Genomic DNA, 20,355 nt, shown 5'->3' on the forward strand with positions numbered 1-20,355 from the left:
AATAACATGGCTATATACAGGGAGTACCAGGTAATAACATGGCTATATACAGGGAGTACCAGGTAATAACATGGCTATATAGAGGAAGTTCCAGGTAATACCATGGCTATATACAGGACATACCAGGTAATAACATGGCTATATACAGGGAGTACCAGGTAATAACATGGCTATATACAGGAAGTACCAGGTAATAACATGTCTATATACAGGAAGTACCAGGTAATAACATGGCTATATACAGGGTGTTACAGTTAATAACATGGCTATATACAGGACGCAACAGGTAATTCCATGGCTATATACAGGAAGTTCCAGGTAATAACATGGCTATATACAGGACGTACCAGGTAATAACATGGCTATATACAGGAAGTTCCAGGTAATAACCTGGCTATATACATGACGTACCAGGTAATAACATGGCTATATACAGGACGTACCAGGTAATACCATGGCTATATACAGGACATACCAGGTAATAACATGGCTATATACAGGGAGTACCAGGTAATAACATGGCTATATACAGGAAGTTCCAGGTAATAACATGGCTATATACAGGGAGTACCAGGTAATAACATGGCTATATACAGGGAGTACCAGGTAATAACATGGCTATATACAGGGAGTACCAGGTAATAACATGGCTATATACAGGGAGTACCAGGTAATAACATGGCTATATACAGGGAGTACCAGGTAATAACACGGCTATATACAGGGAGTACCATGTAATACCATGGCTATATACAGGAAGTACCAGTATTGAGTCAATGTGCAGGGGTACCAGGTGTGTGTGTGTGTGTGTGTGTGTGTGTGTGTGTGTGTGTGTGTGTGTGTGTGTGTGTGTGTGCATATCCGAGTGTAAAACAATATGATAAAGAAATCAATAGTAAAGGAGTCCAGGAAGCCATTTGATGAGCTGTTCAGCAGTCTGATGGCTTGGGGTAGAAGCTGTACGGCAGTCTAATGGCTTGGGGGTAGAAGCTGTTCAGCAGTCTAATGGCTTGGGGGTAGAAGCTGTTCAGCAGTCTAATGGATTGGGGGTAGAAGCTGTTCAGCAGTCTAATGGCTTGGGGGGTAGAAGCTGTTCAGCAGTCTAATGGCTTGGGGGTAGAAGCTGTTCAGCAGTCTAATGGCTTGGGGGTAGAAGCTGTTCAGCAGTCTAATGGATTGGGGGTAGAAGCTGTTCAGCAGTCTAATGGCTTGGGGGTAGAAGCTGTTCAGCAGTCTGATGGATTGGGGGTAGAAGCTGTTCAGCAGTCTAATGGCTTGGGGGTAGAAGCTGTTCAGCAGTCTGATGGCTTGGTGGTAGAAGCTGTTCAGCAGTCTGATGGTTTGGGGGTAGAAGCTGTTCAGCAGTCTGATGGCTTGGTGGTAGAAGCTGTTCAGCAGTCTGATGGTTTGGTGGTAGAAGCTGTTCAGCAGTCTGATGGTTTGGGGGTAGAAGCTGTTCAGCAGTCTAATGACTTGGGGGTAGAAGCTGTTCAGCAGTCTAATGGCTTGGGGGTAGAAGCTGTTCAGCAGTCTAATGGTTTGGGGGTAGAAGCTGTTCAGCAGTCTAATGGCTTGGGGGTAGAAGCTGTTCAGCAGTCTGATGGCTTGGGGGTAGAAGCTGTTCAGCAGTCTAATGGCTTGGGGGGTAGAAGCTGTTCAGGAGCCTTTTGGTCCCATACTTGGTGCTCCAGGACCGCTCCACATGGCAGGAGATGTTGAGCTTCATCAACTGTCTGTTTCCTGTTGCATGAAAGGAACACTGTCTGTGGTAGATTGTGAAATGCGGCATCTTTTTTCTTGAGAAGTCTTTGGCGGGGGAGACAGATGCTGAGGGATTATTTCTCCAGGGAGGCTCTACATATCTCCACATCACACTGTTTGTTCTAGAAAGGACAGGTGTTAAACAGATTGACCTCAGAGACAGCCCTGTGAAGGGGGAGAACCCAAGGAGAATACCATTAGACAAAGAAGAGGGGGGGGGGGGGGGGGGTTACCCAAGGAGCATACATTCTACAGACAACCTCCTCTAGTTTAACATACTACAGAGACAGTAACCTCCTCTAGTTTAACATACTACAGAGACAGTAACCTCCTATAGTGTAACATACTACAGAGACAGTAACCTCCTCTAGTGTAACATACTACAGAGACAGTAACCTCCTCTAGTGTAACATACTACAGAGACAGTAACCTCCTCTAGTGTAACATACTACAGAGACAGTAACCTCCTCTAGTGTAACATACTACAGAGACAGTAACCTCCTCTAGTGTAACATACTACAGAGACAGTAACCTCCTCTAGTGTAACATACTACAGAGACAGTAACCTCCTCTAGTTTAACATACTACAGAGACAGTAACCTCCTCTAGTGTAACATACTACAGAGACAGTAACCTCCTCTAGTGTAACATACTACAGAGACAGTAACCTCCTCTAGTGTAACATACTACAGAGACAGTAACCTCCTCTAGTGTAACATACTACAGAGACAGTAACCTCCTCTAGTGTAACATACTACAGAGACAGTAACCTCCTCTAGTGTAACATACTACAGAGACAGTAACCTCCTCTAGTGTAACATACTACAGAGACAGTAACCTCCTCTAGTGTAACATACTACAGAGACAGTAACCTCCTCTAGTGTAACATACTACAGAGAAAGTAACCTCCTCTAGTGTAACATACTACACAGACAGTAACCTCATCTAGTGTAACATACTACAGAGACAGTAACATCCTCTAGTGTAACATACTACAGTAACCTCCTCTAGTGTAACATACTACAGAGACAGTAACCTCCTCTAGTGTAACATACTACAGAGACAGTAACCTCCTCTAGTGTAACATACTACAGAGACAGTAACCTCCTCTAGTGTAACATACTACAGAGACAGTAACCTCCTCTAGTGTAACATACTACAGAGACAGTAACCTCCTCTAGTTTAACATACTACAGAGACAGTAACCTCCTCTAGTGTAACATACTACAGAGACAGTAACCTCCTCTAGTGTAACATACTACAGAGGCAGTAACCTCCTCTAGTGTAACATACTACAGAGACAGTAATCTCCTCTAGTGTAACATACTACAGAGACAGTAACCTCCTCTAGTGTAACATACTACAGAGACAGTAACCTCCTCTAGTGTAACATACTACAGAGACAGTAACCTCCTCTAGTGTAACATACTACAGAGACAGTAACCTCCTCTAGTGTAACATACTACAGAGACAGTAACCTCCTCTAGTGTAACATACTACAGAGACAGTAACCTCCTCTAGTGTAACATACTACAGAGACAGTAACCTCCTCTAGTTTAACATACTACAGAGACAGTAACCTCCTCTAGTGTAACATACTACAGAGACAGTAACCTCCTCTAGTGTAACATACTACAGAGACAGTAACCTCCTCTAGTTTAACATACTACAGAGACAGTAACCTCCTCTAGTGTAACATACTACAGAGACAGTAACCTCCTCTAGTGTAACATACTACAGAGACAGTAACCTCCTCTAGTGTAACATACTACAGAGACAGTAACCTCCTCTAGTGTAACATACTACAGAGACAGTAACCTCCTCTAGTGTAACATACTACAGAGACAGTAACCTCCTCTAGTGTAACATACTACAGAGACAGTAACCTCCTCTAGTGTAACATACTACAGAGACAGTAACCTCCTCTAGTGTAACATACTACAGAGACAGTAACCTCCTCTAGTGTAACATACTACAGAGACAGTAACCTCCTCTAGTTTAACATACTACAGAGACAGTAACCTCCTCTAGTGTAACATACTACAGAGACAGTAACATCCTCTAGTGTAACATACTACAGTAACCTCCTCTAGTGTAACATACTACAGAGACAGTAACCTCCTCTAGTGTAACATACTACAGAGACAGTAACCCCCTCTAGTGTAACATACTACAGAGACAGTAACCTCCTCTAGTGTAACATACTACAGAGACAGTAACCTCCTCTAGTGTAACATACTACAGAGACAGTAACCTCCTCTAGTGTAACATACTACAGAGACAGTAACCTCCTCTAGTGTAACATACTACAGAGACAGTAACCTCCTCTAGTGTAACATACTACAGAGACAGTAACCTCCTCTAGTGTAACATACTACAGAGACAGTAACCTCCTCTAGTTTAACATACTACAGAGACAGTAACCTCCTCTAGTGTAACATACTACAGAGACAGTAAACTCCTCTAGTGTAACATACTACAGAGACAGTAACCTCCTCTAGTGTAACATACTACAGAGACAGTAACCTCCTCTAGTGTAACATACTACAGAGACAGTAACCTCCTCTAGTGTAACATACTACAGAGACAGTAACCTCCTCTAGTGTAATATACTACAGAGACAGTAACCTCCTCTAGTTTAACATACTACAGAGACAGTAACCTCCTCTAGTGTAACATACTACAGAGACAGTAACCTCCTCTAGTGTAACATACTACAGAGACAGTAACCTCCTCTAGTGTAACATACTACAGAGACAGTAACCTCCTCTAGTGTAACATACTACAGAGACAGTAACCTCCTCTAGTTTAACATACTACAGAGACAGTAACCTCCTCTAGTGTAACATACTACAGAGACAGTAACCTCCTCTAGTGTAACATACTACAGAGACAGTAACCTCCTCTAGTGTAACATACTACAGAGACAGTAACCTCCTCTAGTGTAACATACTACAGAGACAGTAACCTCCTCTAGTGTAACATACTACAGAGACAGTAACCTCCTCTAGTTTAACATACTAAAGTAACCTCCTCTAGTTTAACATACTACAGAGACAGTAACCTCCTCTAGTGTAACATACTACAGAGACAGTAACCTCCTCTAGTGTAACATACTACAGAGACAGTAACCTCCTCTAGTGTAACATACTACAGTAACCTCCTCTAGTGTAACATACTACAGAGACAGTAACCTCCTCTAGTGTAACATACTACAGAGACAGTAACCTCCTCTAGTGTAACATACTACATAGGCAGTAACCTCCTCTAGTGTAACATACTACAGAGACAGTAACCTCCTCTAGTGTAACATACTACAGAGACAGTAACCTCCTCTAGTGTAACATACTACAGAGACAGTAACCTCCTCTAGTGTAACATACTACAGAGACAGTAACCTCCTCTAGTGTAACATACTACAGAGACAGTAACATCCTCTAGTGTAACATACTACAGTAATCTCCTCTAGTGTAACATTCTACAGAGACAGTAACCTCCTCTAGTGTAACATACTACAGAGACAGTAACCTCCTCTAGTGTAACATACTACAGAGACAGTAACCTCCTCTAGTTTAACATACTACAGAGACAGTAACCTCCTCTACTGTAACATACTACAGAGACAGTAACCTCCTCTAGTGTAACATACTACAGAGACAGTAACCTCCTCTAGTGTAACATACTACAGAGACAGTAATCTCCTCTAGTGTAACATACTACAGAGACAGTAACCTCCTCTAGTTTAACATACTACAGAGACAGTAACCTCCTCTAGTGTAACATACTACAGAGACAGTAACCTCCTCTAGTGTAACATACTACAGAGACAGTAACCTCCTCTAGTGTAACATACTACAGAGACAGTAACCTCCTCTAGTTTAACATACTACAGAGACAGTAACCTCCTCTAGTGTAACATACTACAGAGACAGTAACCTCCTCTAGTGTAACATACTACAGAGACAGTAACCTCCTCTAGTGTAACATACTACAGAGACAGTAACCTCCTCTAGTGTAACATACTACAGAGACAGTAACCTCCTCTAGTGTAACATACTACAGAGACAGTAACCTCCTCTAGTTTAACATACTACAGAGACAGTAACCTCCTCTAGTGTAACATACTACAGAGACAGTAACCTCCTCTAGTGTAACATACTACAGAGACAGTAACCTCCTCTAGTGTAACATACTACAGAGACAGTAAACTCCTCTAGTGTAACATACTACAGAGACAGTAACCTCCTCTAGTGTAACATACTACAGAGACAGTAACCTCCTCTAGTTTAACATACTACAGAGACAGTAACCTCCTCTAGTGTAACATACTACAGAGACAGTAACCTCCTCTAGTGTAACATACTACAGAGACAGTAACCTCCTCTAGTTTAACATACTACATAGACAGTAACCTCCTCTAGTGTAACATACTACAGAGACAGTAAACTCCTCTAGTGTAACATACTACAGAGACAGTAACCTCCTCTAGTGTAACATACTACAGAGACAGTAACCTCCTCTAGTGTAACATACTACAGAGACAGTAACCTCCTCTAGTGTAACATACTACAGAGACAGTAACATCCTCTAGTGTAACATACTACAGAGACAGTAACCTCCTCTAGTGTAACATACTACAGAGACAGTAACATCCTCTAGTGTAACATACTACAGAGACAGTAACCTCCTCTAGTGTAACATACTACAGAGACAGTAATCTCCTCTAGTGTAACATACTACAGAGACAGTAACCTCCTCTAGTTTAACATACTACAGAGACAGTAACCTCCTCTAGTGTAACATGCTACAGAGACAGTAACCTCCTCTAGTGTAACATACTACAGAGACAGTAACCTCCTCTAGTGTAACATACTACAGAGGCAGTAACCTCCTCTAGTGTAACATACTACAGAGACAGTAACCTCCTCTAGTGTAACATACTACAGAGACAGTAACCTCCTCTAGTGTAACATACTACAGAGACAGTAACCTCCTCTAGTTTAACATACTACAGAGACAGTAACCTCCTCTAGTGTAACATACTACAGAGACAGTAACCTCCTCTAGTGTAACATACTACAGAGACAGTAACCTCCTCTAGTGTAACATACTACAGAGACAGTAACCTCCTCTAGTGTAACATACTACAGAGACAGTAACCTCCTCTAGTTTAACATACTACAGAGACAGTAACCTCCTCTAGTGTAACATACTACAGAGACAGTAACCTCCTCTAGTGTAACATACTACAGAGACAGTAACCTCCTCTAGTGTAACATACTACAGAGACAGTAACCTCCTCTAGTGTAACATACTACAGAGACAGTAACCTCCTCTAGTGTAACATACTACAGAGACAGTAACCTCCTCTAGTGTAACATACTACAGAGACAGTAACCTCCTCTAGTGTAACATACTACAGAGACAGTAACCTCCTCTAGTGTAACATACTACAGAGACAGTAACCTCCTCTAGTGTAACATACTACAGAGACAGTAACCTCCTCTAGTGTAACATACTACAGAGACAGTAACCTCCTCTAGTTTAACATACTACAGAGACAGTAACCTCCTCTAGTGTAACATACTACAGAGACAGTAACCTCCTCTAGTGTAACATACTACAGAGACAGTAACCTCCTCTAGTGTAACATACTACAGAGACAGTAACCTCCTCTAGTGTAACATACTACAGAGACAGTAACCTCCTCTAGTGTAACATACTACAGAGACAGTAACCTCCTCTAGTGTAACATACTACAGAGACAGTAACCTCCTCTAGTGTAACATACTACAGAGACAGTAACCTCCTCTAGTGTAACATACTACAGAGACAGTAACCTCCTCTAGTGTAACATACTACAGAGACAGTAACCTCCTCTAGTGTAACATACTACAGAGACAGTAACCTCCTCTAGTGTAACATACTACAGAGACAGTAACCTCCTCTAGTGTAACATACTACAGAGACAGTAACCTCCTCTAGTGTAACATACTACAGAGACAGTAACCTCCTCTAGTGTAACATACTACAGAGACAGTAACCTCCTCTAGTGTAACATACTACAGAGACAGTAACCTCCTCTAGTGTAACATACTACAGAGACAGTAACCTCCTCTAGTGTAACATACTACAGAGACAGTAACCTCCTCTAGTGTAACATACTACAGAGACAGTAACCTCCTCTAGTGTAACATACTACAGAGACAGTAACCTCCTCCAGTGTAACATACTACAGAGACAGTAACCTCCTCTAGTGTAACATACTACAGAGACAGTAACCTCCTCCAGTGTAACATACTACAGAGACAGTAACCTCCTCTAGTGTAACATACTACAGAGACAGTAACCTCCTCTAGTGTAACATACTACAGAGACAGTAACCTCCTCTAGTGTAACATACTACAGAGACAGTAACCTCCTCTAGTGTAACATACTACAGAGACAGTAACCTCCTTTAGTTTGTGCTGTGTAACCTCATGAAGCATTCTGGGGACTCAGCTATATTTATCAGCTTATCAGCTTCAGACTGCAGACGCTCAGGCTGTGGGGGGGGGGGGGGGCATGTGTGTGCAGACTGCCTGCTGCCTGTGGTGTGTGTGGCGTGTGTGTGTGGTGTGTGTGAATGTGTGTGTGTGTGTGTGACTAGGGTGTGTCAGGATCAGAAATCATTACTACACTACGGCACTGCACCAACATCAGATCAGAGAGACACACCTTACAGCCCAGATATTACTATCTGTTTACAGCCCAGATATTACTGTCTGTTTACAGTCCAGATATTACTATCTGTTTACAGCCCAGATATTACTCTCTGTTTACAGCCCAGATATTACTATCTGTTTACAGCCCAGATATTACTCTCTGTTTACAGCCCAGATATTACTATCTGTTTACAGTCCAGATATTACTCTCTGTTTACAGCCCAGATATTACTATCTGTTTACAGCCCAGATATTACTCTCTGTTTACAGCCCAGATATTACTATCTGTTTACAGCCCAGATATTACTATCTGTTTACAGTCCAGATATTACTATCTGTTTACAGCCCAGATATTACTGTCTGTTTACAGCCCAGATATTACTATCTGTTTACAGCCCAGATATTACTATCTGTTTACAGCCCAGATATTACTATCTGTTTACAGTCCAGATATTACTATCTGTTTACAGCCCAGATATTACTATCTGTTTACAGCCCAGATATTACTATCTGTTTACAGTCCAGATATTACTATCTGTTTACAGCCCAGATATTACTATCTGTTTACAGCCCAGATATTACTATCTGTTTACAGCCCAGATATTACTCTCTGTTTACAGCCCAGATATTACTATCTGTTTACAGCCCAGATATTACTATCTGTTTACAGCCCAGATATTACTCTCTGTTTACAGTCCAGATATTACTATCTGTTTACAGTCCAGATATTACTATCTGTTTACAGCCCAGATATTACTCTCTGTTTACAGCCCAGATATTACTATCTGTTTACAGTCCAGATATTACTGTCTGTTTACAGTCCAGATATTACTATCTGTTTACAGTCCAGATATTACTCTCTGTTTACAGCCCAGATATTACTGTCTGTTTACAGCCCAGATATTACTATCTGTTTACAGCCAAGATATTACTATCTGTTTACAGCCCAGATATTACTATCTGTTTACAGCCCAGATATTACTCTCTGTTTACAGCCCAGATATTACTATCTGTTTACAGTCCAGATATTACTATCTGTTTACAGTCCAGATATTACTATCTGTTTACAGCCCAGATATTACTATCTGTTTACAGCCCAGATATTACTATCTGTTTACAGCCCAGATATTACTATCTGTTTACAGCCCAGATATTACTCTCTGTTTACAGCCCAGATATTACTATCTGTTTACAGCCCAGATATTACTATCTGTTTACAGCCCAGATATTACTCTCTGTTTACAGCCCAGATATTACTATCTGTTTACAGCCCAGATATTACTATCTGTTTACAGTCCAGATATTACTATCTGTTTACAGCCCAGATATTACTATCTGTTTACAGCCCAGATATTACTCTCTGTTTACAGCCCAGATATTACTATCTGTTTACAGCCCAGATATTACTATCTGTTTACAGCCCAGATATTACTCTCTGTTTACAGCCCAGATATTACTATCTGTTTACAGTCCAGATATTACTATCTGTTTACAGCCCAGATATTACTATCTGTTTACAGCCCAGATATTACTATCTGTTTACAGCCCAGATATTACTATCTGTTTACAGCCCAGATATTACTCTCTGTTTACAGCCCAGATATTACTATCTGTTTACAGCCCAGATATTACTATCTGTTTACAGCCCAGATATTACTATCTGTTTACAGCCCAGATATTACTATCTGTTTACAGCCCAGATATTACTATCTGTTTACAGCCCAGATATTACTATCTGTTTACAGCCCAGATATTACTATCTGTTTACAGCCCAGATATTACTATCTGTTTACAGCCCAGATATTACTATCTGTTTACAGCCCAGATATTACTATCTGTTTACAGCCCAGATATTACTATCTGTTTACAGCCCAGATATTACTCTCTGTTTACAGCCCAGATATTACTGTCTGTTTACAGCCCAGATATTACTATCTGTTTACAGCCCAGATATTACTATCTGTTTACAGTCCAGATATTACTATCTGTTTACAGCCCAGATATTACTATCTGTTTACAGTCCAGATATTACTATCTGTTTACAGCCCAGATATTACTATCTGTTTACAGCCCAGATATTACTCTCTGTTTACAGCCCAGATATTACTATCTGTTTACAGCCCAGATATTACTCTCTGTTTACAGCCCAGATATTACTATCTGTTTACAGCCCAGATATTACTATCTGTTTACAGCCCAGATATTACTCTCTGTTTACAGCCCAGATATTACTATCTGTTTACAGCCCAGATATTACTATCTGTTTACAGCCCAGATATTACTATCTGTTTACAGTCCAGATATTACTATCTGTTTACAGCCCAGATATTACTATCTGTTTACAGTCCAGATATTACTATCTGTTTACAGTCCAGATATTACTATCTGTTTACAGCCCAGATATTACTATCTGTTTACAGCCCAGATATTACTGTCTGTTTACAGCCCAGATATTACTATCTGTTTACAGCCCAGATATTACTATCTGTTTACAGCCCAGATATTACTATCTGTTTACAGTCCAGATATTACTGTCTGTTTACAGTCCAGATATTACTCTCTGTTTACAGCCCAGATATTACTATCTGTTTACAGCCCAGATATTACTATCTGTTTACAGCCCAGATATTACTATCTGTTTACAGCCCAGATATTACTATCTGTTTACAGCCCAGATATTACTATCTGTTTACAGCCCAGATATTACTCTCTGTTTACAGCCAAGATATTACTATCTGTTTACAGCCCAGATATTACTATCTGTTTACAGCCCAGATATTACTATCTGTTTACAGCCCAGATATTACTATCTGTTTACAGCCCAGATATTACTCTCTGTTTACAGCCCAGATATTACTATCTGTTTACAGCCCAGATATTACTATCTGTTTACAGCCCAGATATTACTATCTGTTTACAGTCCAGATATTACTATCTGTTTACAGCCCAGATATTACTATCTGTTTACAGTCCAGATATTACTATCTGTTTACAGCCCAGATATTACTCTCTGTTTACAGTCCAGATATTACTATCTGTTTACAGCCCAGATATTACTATCTGTTTACAGCCCAGATATTACTATCTGTTTACAGCCCAGATATTACTATCTGTTTACAGCCCAGATATTACTATCTGTTTACAGCCCAGATATTACTATCTGTTTACAGTCCAGATATTACTCTCTGTTTACAGCCCAGATATTACTATCTGTTTACAGCCCAGATATTACTATCTGTTTACAGTCCAGATATTACTCTCTGTTTACAGCCCAGATATTACTATCTGTTTACAGCCCAGATATTACTATCTGTTTACAGCCCAGATATTACTATCTGTTTACAGCCCAGATATTACTATCTGTTTACAGCCCAGATATTACTCTCTGTTTACAGCCCAGATATTACTCTCTGTTTACAGCCCAGATATTACTATCTGTTTACAGCCCAGATATTACTCTCTGTTTACAGCCCAGATATTACTCTCTGTTTACAGCCCAGATATTACTATCTGTTTACAGCCCAGATATTACTCTCTGTTTACAGCCCAGATATTACTCTCTGTTTACAGCCCAGATATTACTATCTGTTTACAGCCCAGATATTACTCTCTGTTTACAGCCCAGATATTACTCTCTGTTTACAGCCCAGATATTACTCTCTGTTTACAGCCCAGATATTACTATCTGTTTACAGCCCAGATATTACTATCTGTTTACAGCCCAGATATTACTCTCTGTTTACAGCCCAGATATTACTCTCTGTTTACAGCCCAGATATTACTATCTGTTTACAGCCCAGATATTACTCTCTGTTTACAGCCCAGATATTACTCTCTGTTTACAGCCCAGATATTACTATCTGTTTACAGCCCAGATATTACTCTCTGTTTACAGCCCAGATATTACTATCTGTTTACAGCCCAGATATTACTCTCTGTTTACAGCCCAGATATTACTCTCTGTTTACAGCCCAGATATTACTCTCTGTTTACAGCCCAGATATTACTATCTGTTTACAGCCCAGATATTACTATCTGTTTACAGCCCAGATATTACTATCTGTTTACAGTCCAGATATTACTATCTGTTTACAGCCCAGATATTACTGTCTGTTTACAGCCCAGATATTACTATCTGTTTACAGTCCAGATATTACTATCTGTTTACAGCCCAGATATTACTCTCTGTTTACAGCCCAGATATTGACTCATCTGTTTACAGCCCAGATATTACTATCTGTTTACAGCCCAGATATTACTATCTGTTTACAGCCCAGATATTACTATCTGTTTACAGCCCAGATATTACTATCTGTTTACAGTCCAGATATTACTATCTGTTTACAGCCCAGATATTACTATCTGTTTACAGCCCAGATATTACTATCTGTTTACAGCCCAGATATTACTATCTGTTTACAGCCCAGATATTACTATCTGTTTACAGCCCAGATATTACTATCTGTTTACAGCCCAGATATTACTATCTGTTTACAGCCCAGATATTACTATCTGTTTACAGCCCAGATATTACTATCTGTTTACAGCCCAGATATTACTATCTGTTTACAGCCCAGATATTACTATCTGTTTACAGCCCAGATATTACTATCTGTTTACAGCCCAGATATTACTCTCTGTTTACAGCCCAGATATTACTATCTGTTTACAGCCCAGATATTACTATCTGTTTACAGCCAAGATATTACTATCTGTTTACAGCCCAGATATTACTATCTGTTTACAGCCCAGATATTACTATCTGTTTACAGCCCAGATATTACTATCTGTTTACAGCCAAGATATTACTATCTGTTTACAGCCCAGATATTACTATCTGTTTACAGCCCAGATATTACTATCTGTTTACAGTCCAGATATTACTATCTGTTTACAGCCCAGATATTACTATCTGTTTACAGCCCAGATATTACTATCTGTTTACAGCCCAGATATTACTGTCTGTTTACAGTCCAGATATTACTGTCTGTTTACAGCCCAGATATTACTCTCTGTTTACAGCCCAGATATTACTATCTGTTTACAGCCCAGATATTACTATCTGTTTACAGCCCAGATATTACTGTCTGTTTACAGTCCAGATATTACTATCTGTGTACAGTCCAGATATTACTATCTGTTTACAGCCCAGATATTACTGTCTGTTTACAGTCCAGATATTACTGTCTGTTTACAGCCCAGATATTACTCTCTGTTTACAGCCCAGATATTACTGTCTGTTTACAGCCCAGATATTACTATCTGTTTACAGCCCAGATATTACTCTCTGTTTACAGCCCAGATCTGTTTCCAGCCCAGATATTACTCACATTCTCCATAACAACTTACTGTTTACTGCCCATATCTGACTCATATTCTCCAAAACAACACTCAGTAATGTGCTGTATCTGCACAATGCTAATATAGCCTATCTATCAGACAAACAGTGCACAGGGCCAGCTATAATGTTGGCATGGCATCTGTCTCTCTGTCTCCCTGGCACGTAGCCGAGGTACTGTATAACAGCAGCAGGAACTACTGCCGGTTCATCAGGGACTACTGCATGTTAATCAGGGACTACTGTCTGTTAATCAGGGACTACTGTCTGTTAATCAGGGACTACTGTATGTTAATCAGGGACTACTGTATGTTAATCAGGGACTACTGTCTGTTAATCAGGGACTACTGTCTGTTAATCAGGGACTACTGTCTGTTAATCAGGGACTACTGTCTGTTAATCAGGGACTACTGTCTGTTAATCAGGGACTACTGCCTGTTAATCAGGGACTACTGTCTGTTAATCAGGGACTACTGTCTGTTAATCAGGGACTACTGTCTGTTAATCAGGGACTAATGTCTGTTAATCAGGGACTACTGCCTGTTAATCAGGGACTACTGGCTGTTAATCAGGGACTACTTCCTTTTAATCAGGGACTACTGTCTGTTAATCAGGGACTAATGTATGTTAATCAGGGACTACTGCCTGTTAATCAACAGGGACTACTGCCTGTTAATCAGGGACTACTGCCTGTTAATCAGGGACTACTGTCTGTTAATCAGGGACTACTGTCTGTTATACATGGTGAACTAACTAACCAGTCAGTGTAGATAGTAACCTAGGTGATCTCTGTGTGTTTGACTGCAGTATACGTGGGGTACTAATGTTTTGTCCAGTCAGTGTAGATAGTAACCTAGGTGATCTCTGTGTGTTTGACTGCAGTATACATGGGGTACTAATGTTTTGTCCAGTCAGTGTAGATAGTAACCTAGGTGATCTCTGTGTGTTTGACTGCAGTATACATGGGGTACTAATGTTTTGTCCAGTCAGTGTAGATAGTAACCTAGGTGATCTCTGTGTGTTTGACTGCAGTATACGTGGGGTACTAATGTTTTGTCCAGTCAGTGTAGATAGTAACCTAGGTGATCTCTGTGTGTTCCAGATTGACAGTAATGCCAGCTACTTGAGAGCAGCCCGGGCAGGGAACCTAGAGAAGGCTTTGGATTACCTGAAGACGGGGGTCGAAATCAACATCTGTAACCAGGTTAGTCCCTCACCATGACCCCTGACCCCTAAAACCTAACCATCTAGACTGAGTTTGAAATCAACAACTGTACCAGGTCAGTCCCTAACCATGTCCCCTGACCCCTAACCCCTAAGCTCTGACCCCTAACCCCTAAGTTCTGACCCCTAACCCCTAAGCTCTGACCCCTAAACCCTGACCCCTAACCCCTAAGCTCTGACCCCTAATCCCTAAGCTCTGACCCCTAAGCTCTGACCCCTAACCCCTAAGCTCTGACCCCTAACCCCTAAACTCTGACCCCTAACCCCTAACCCCTAAGCTCTGACCCCTAACCCTAGTCAACTCCCTCTGCTTTTTTTTGGAAATCACCTCAGTGAAACCCAGCCACTAAACTATATTAGTTATTTGTAAATGTTAGTTCTGATATGGAGGAAATCACCTCAGTGAAACCCAGCCCCTAAACTATATTAGTTATTTGTAAATGTTAGTTCTGATATGGAGGAAATCACCTCAGTGAAACCCAGCCCCTAAACTATATTAGTTATCTGTAAATGTTAGTTCTGGTATTGATATAGGTCCTGATGTGTCTGTGTTCACCTCTCTCTCTCTGTATTCTCCTCCTGTAGAATGGCCTCAACGCCCTCCATCTGGCCTCTAAAGAGTCTGTGTTCACCTCTCTCTCTCTGTATTCTCCTCCTGTTAAATGGCCTCAACGCCCTCCATCTGGCCTCTAAAGAGTCTGTGTTCACCTCTCTCTCTCTGTATTCTCCTCCTGTAGAATGGCCTCAACGCCCTCCATCTGGCCTCTAAAGAGTCTGTGTTCACCTCTCTCTCTCTGTATTCTCTGTCCTCCTGTAGAATGGCCTCAACGCCCTCCATCTGGCCTCTAAAGGGTCTGTGTTCACCTCTCTCTCTCTGTATTCTCCTCCTGTAGAATGGCCTCAACGCCCTCCATCTGGCCTCTAAAGAGTCTGTGTTCACCTCTCTCTCTCTGTATTCTCTGTCCTCCTGTAGAATGGCCTCAACGCCCTCCATCTGGCCTCTAAAGAGTCTGTGTTCACCTCTCTCTCTCTGTATTCTCTGTCCTCCTGTAGAATGGCCTCAACGCCCTCCATCTGGCCTCTAAAGAGTCTGTGTTCACCTCTCTCTCTCTGTATTCTCCTCCTGTAGAATGGCCTCAACGCCCTCCATCTGGCCTCTAAAGAGTCTGTGTTCACCTCTCTCTCTCTCTGTATTCTCTGTCCTCCTGTAGAATGGCCTCAACGCCCTCCATCTGGCCTCTAAAGAGGGCCATGCCGAGGTGGTCACAAAACTCATCAAGCTGGGAGCCAATGTGGACGCTGCAACTAAGGTTAGCCCCGCCCCTCTCCTCCTCTGAGAAGATAGATAATAAGATAGGAGGAGCCTATAGGGAGGATGGAGGGAGGAGTCTGTCCCTGACTGGTCACCTATAGGGAGGATGGAGGGAGGAGTCTGTCCCTGACTGGTCACCTATAGGGAGGATGGAGGGAGGAGTCTGTCCCTGACTGGTCACCTATAGGGAGGATGGAGGGAGGAGTCTGTCCCTGACTGGTCACCTATAGGGAGGATGGAGGGAGGAGCCCTGCCTGGTAGCCTATAGGGAGGATGGAGGGAGGAGTCTGTACCTGACTGGTAGCCTATAGGGATGATGGAGGGAGGAGTCTGTACCTGACTGGTAGCCTATAGGGAGGATGGAGGGAGGAGTCTGTCCTTGACTGGTCACCTATAGGGAGGATGGAGGGAGGAGCCCTGCCTGGTAGCCTATAGGGAGGATGGAGGGAGGAGTCTGTACCTGACTGGTCACCTATAGGGAGGATGGAGGGAGGAGTCTGTACCTGACTGGTCACCTATAGGGAGGATGGAGGGAGGAGTCTGTCCCTGACTGGTCACGTATAGGGAGGATGGAGGGAGGAGTCTGTACCTGACTGGTCACCTATAGGGAGGATGGAGGGAGGAGTCTGTCCCTGACTGGTCACCTATAGGGAGGATGGAGGGAGGAGCCCTGACTGGTAGCCTATAGGGAGGATGGGGGGAGGAGTCTGTCCCTGACTGGTAGCCTATAGGGAGGATGGGGGGAGGAGTCTGTCCCTGACTGGTAGCCTATAGGGAGGATGGAGGGAGGAGTCTGTCCCTGACTGGTAGCCTATAGGGAGGATGTAGGGAGGAGCCCTGACTGGTAGCCTATAGGGAGGAGTTGTAGGGAGGAGCCCTGACTGGTAGCCTATAGGGAGGAGTTGTAGGGAGGAGCCCTGACTGGTAGCCTATAGGGAGGAGTTGTAGGGAGGAGCCCTGACTGGTAGCCTATAGGGAGGAGTTGTAGGGAGGAGCCCTGACTGGTAGCCTATAGGGAGGAGTTGTAGGGAGGAGCCCTGACTGGTAGCCTATAGGGAGGAGTTGTAGGGATTGCACTACATAGAGAATAGGATGCTATTTGGGATGCAGAATGTGTCTATGTTGTTCACAACACAGTTAATTGGCCTATCAGAGAGCTGAGTTAAAGCTGTGACATCATATGAATGGGCCTATCAGAGAGCTGTGCCATCATATTAATGGACCTATCAGAGAGCTGAGAGAGAGCCGGCAGTACCATGCTGTCTCAGCCTATCAGAGCAGAGAGTCGGCAGTACCATGCTGTCTCAGCCTATCAGAGCAGAGAGTCGGCAGTACCATGCTGTCTCAGCCTATCAGAGCAGAGAGTCGGCAGTACCATGCTGTCTCAGCCTCTACTCCTATACCATCAGCAGAATGTTCCCAGGGTTAGTAGTGTTAGAGGATCCTAGATTATGATGAAGTCCTGGTCTATGTTACTACTCTCTACTCCTATACCATCAGCAGTATGTTCCCAGGGTTAGTAGTGTTAGAGGATCCTAGATTATGATGAAGTCCTGGTCTATGTTACTACTCTCTACTCCTATACCATCAGCAGAATGTTCCCAGGGTTAGTAGTGTTAGAGGATCCTAGATTATGATGAAGTCCTGGTCTATGTTACTACTCTCTACTCCTATACCATCAGCAGTATGTTCCCAGGGTTAGTAGTGTTAGAGGATCCTAGATTATGATGAAGTCCTGGTCTATGTTACTACTCTCTACTCCTATACCATCAGCAGTATGTTCCCAGGGTTAGTAGTGTTAGAGGATCCTAGATTATGATGAAGTCCTGGTCTATGTTACTACTCTCTACTCCTATACCATCAGCAGTATGTTCCCAGGGTTAGTAGTGTTAGAGGATCCTAGATTATGATGAAGTCCTGGTCTATGTTACTACTCTCTACTCCTATACCATCAGCAGTATGTTCCCAGGGTTAGTAGTGTTAGAGGATCCTAGATTATGATGAAGTCCTGGTCTATGTTACTACTCTCTACTCCTATACCATCAGCAGTATGTTCCCAGGGTTAGTAGTGTTAGAGGATCCTAGATTATGATGAAGTCCTGGTCTATGTTACTACTCTCTACTCCTATACCATCAGCAGTATGTTCCCAGGGTTAGTAGTGTTAGAGGATCCTAGATTATGATGAAGTCCTGGTCTATGTTACTACTCTCTACTCCTATACCATCAGCAGTATGTTCCCAGGGTTAGTAGTGTTAGAGGAAGACATGGAGCTGTAGAGGAAGGAGAGGTATCTACACATGGTATGGCTGAGTCCCACATGGTTCCCTATAGAGCTCTGGTTAAAAGTAGTGCACTGTGTAGGAAATAGGATGCCATTTGGGCCACAACCTGTATTATATGTAGAGGATGTTAGAGGAAGTAACAGAACAGTTATATATAGAGGGTGCTAGAGGAAGTAACAGAACAGTTATATGTAGAGGGTGTTAGAGGAAGTAACAGAACAGTTATATGTAGAGGATGCTGGAGGAAGTAACAGAACAGTTATATATAGAGGATGCTAGAGGAAGTAACAGAACAGTTATATGTAGAGGATGTTAGAGGAAGTAACAGAACAGTTATATGTAGAGGGTGCTAGAGGAAGTAACAGAACAGTTATATGTAGAGGATGTTAGAGGAAGTAACAGAACAGTTACAGTGGGGAGAACAAGTATTTGATACACTGCCGATTTTGCAGGTTTTCCTACTTACAAAGCATGTAGAGGTCTGTAATTTTTATCATAGGTACACTTCAACTATGAGAGACGGAATCTAAAACAAAAATCCAGAAAATCACATTGTATGATTTTTAAGTAATTAATTTGCATTTTATTGCATGACATAAGTATTTGATACATCAGAAAAGCAGAACTTAATATTTGGTACAGAAACCTTTGTTTGCAATTACAGAGATCATACGTTTCCTGTAGTTCTTGACTAGGTTTGCACACACTGCAGCAGGGATTTTGGCCCACTCCTCCTTACAGATCTTCTCCAGATCCTTCAGGTTTCGGGGCTGTCGCTGGGCAATACGGACTTTCAGCTCCCTCCAAAGATTTTCTATTGGGTTCAGGTCTGGAGACTGGCTAGGCCACTCCAGGACCTTGAGATGCTTCTTACGGAGCCACTCCTTAGTTGCCATGGCTGTGTGCTTTGTGTCGTTGTCATGCTGGAAGACCCAGCCACGACCCATCTTCAATGCTCTTACTGAGGGAAGGAGGTTGTTGGCCAAGATCTCGCGATACATGGCCCCATCCATCCTCCCCTCAATACGGTGCAGTCGTCCTGTCCCCTTTGCAGAAAAGCATCCCCAAAGAATGATGTTTCCACCTCCATGCTTCACGGTTGGGATGGTGTTCTTGGGGTTGTACTCATACTTCTTCTTCCTCCAAACACGGCGAGTGGAGTTAGACCAAAAAGCTCTATTTTTGTCTCATCAGACCACATGACCTTCTCCCATTCCTCCTCTGGATCATCCAGATGGTCATTGGCAAACTTCAGACAGGCCTGGACATGCACTGGCTTAAGCAGGGGGACCTTGCGTGCGCTGCAGGATTTTAATCCATGACGGCGTAGTGTGTTACTAATGGTTTTCTTTGAGACTGTGGTCCCAGCTCTCTTCAGGTCATTGACCAGGTCCTGCCGTGTAGTTCTGGGCTGATCCCTCACCTTCCTCATGATCATTGATGCCCCACGAGGTGAAATCTTGCATGGAGCCCCAGACCGAGGGTGATTGACCGTCATCTTGAACTTCTTCCATTTTCTAATAATTGCGCCAACAGTTGTCTCCTTCTCACCAAGCTGCTTGCCTATTGTCCTGTAGCCCATCCCAGCCTTGTGCAGGTCTACAATTTTATCCCTGATGTCCTTACACAGCTCTCTGGTCTTGGCCATTGTGGAGAGGTTGGAATCTGTTTGATTGTGTGTGGACAGGTGTCTTTTATACAGGTAACGAGTTCAAACAGGTGCAGTTAATACA

The 20,355-nt window shown here is 42.4% G+C and overlaps 1 protein-coding gene across 45 annotated transcripts in view; it reads left to right on the top strand.

Annotated features, from left to right (window-relative positions):
- Window positions 1-20,355, top strand: part of LOC139571681 (ankyrin-3-like) — a 408,808-nt gene that overhangs the window by 182,141 nt on the left and 206,312 nt on the right. For all 45 annotated transcript variants that reach the window (XM_071394781.1, XM_071394785.1, XM_071394780.1 and 42 more), the window contains 2 exons: window positions 14,906-15,007; window positions 16,239-16,337. In XM_071394781.1, the coding sequence (XP_071250882.1) occupies window positions 14,906-15,007; window positions 16,239-16,337 (201 nt within the window). The remainder of the gene's footprint in view (window positions 1-14,905; window positions 15,008-16,238; window positions 16,338-20,355) is intronic.

This window comes from Salvelinus alpinus, chromosome 3, assembly GCF_045679555.1.
Source record: "Salvelinus alpinus chromosome 3, SLU_Salpinus.1, whole genome shotgun sequence".
Classification (NCBI taxonomy): domain Eukaryota; kingdom Metazoa; phylum Chordata; class Actinopteri; order Salmoniformes; family Salmonidae; genus Salvelinus; species Salvelinus alpinus.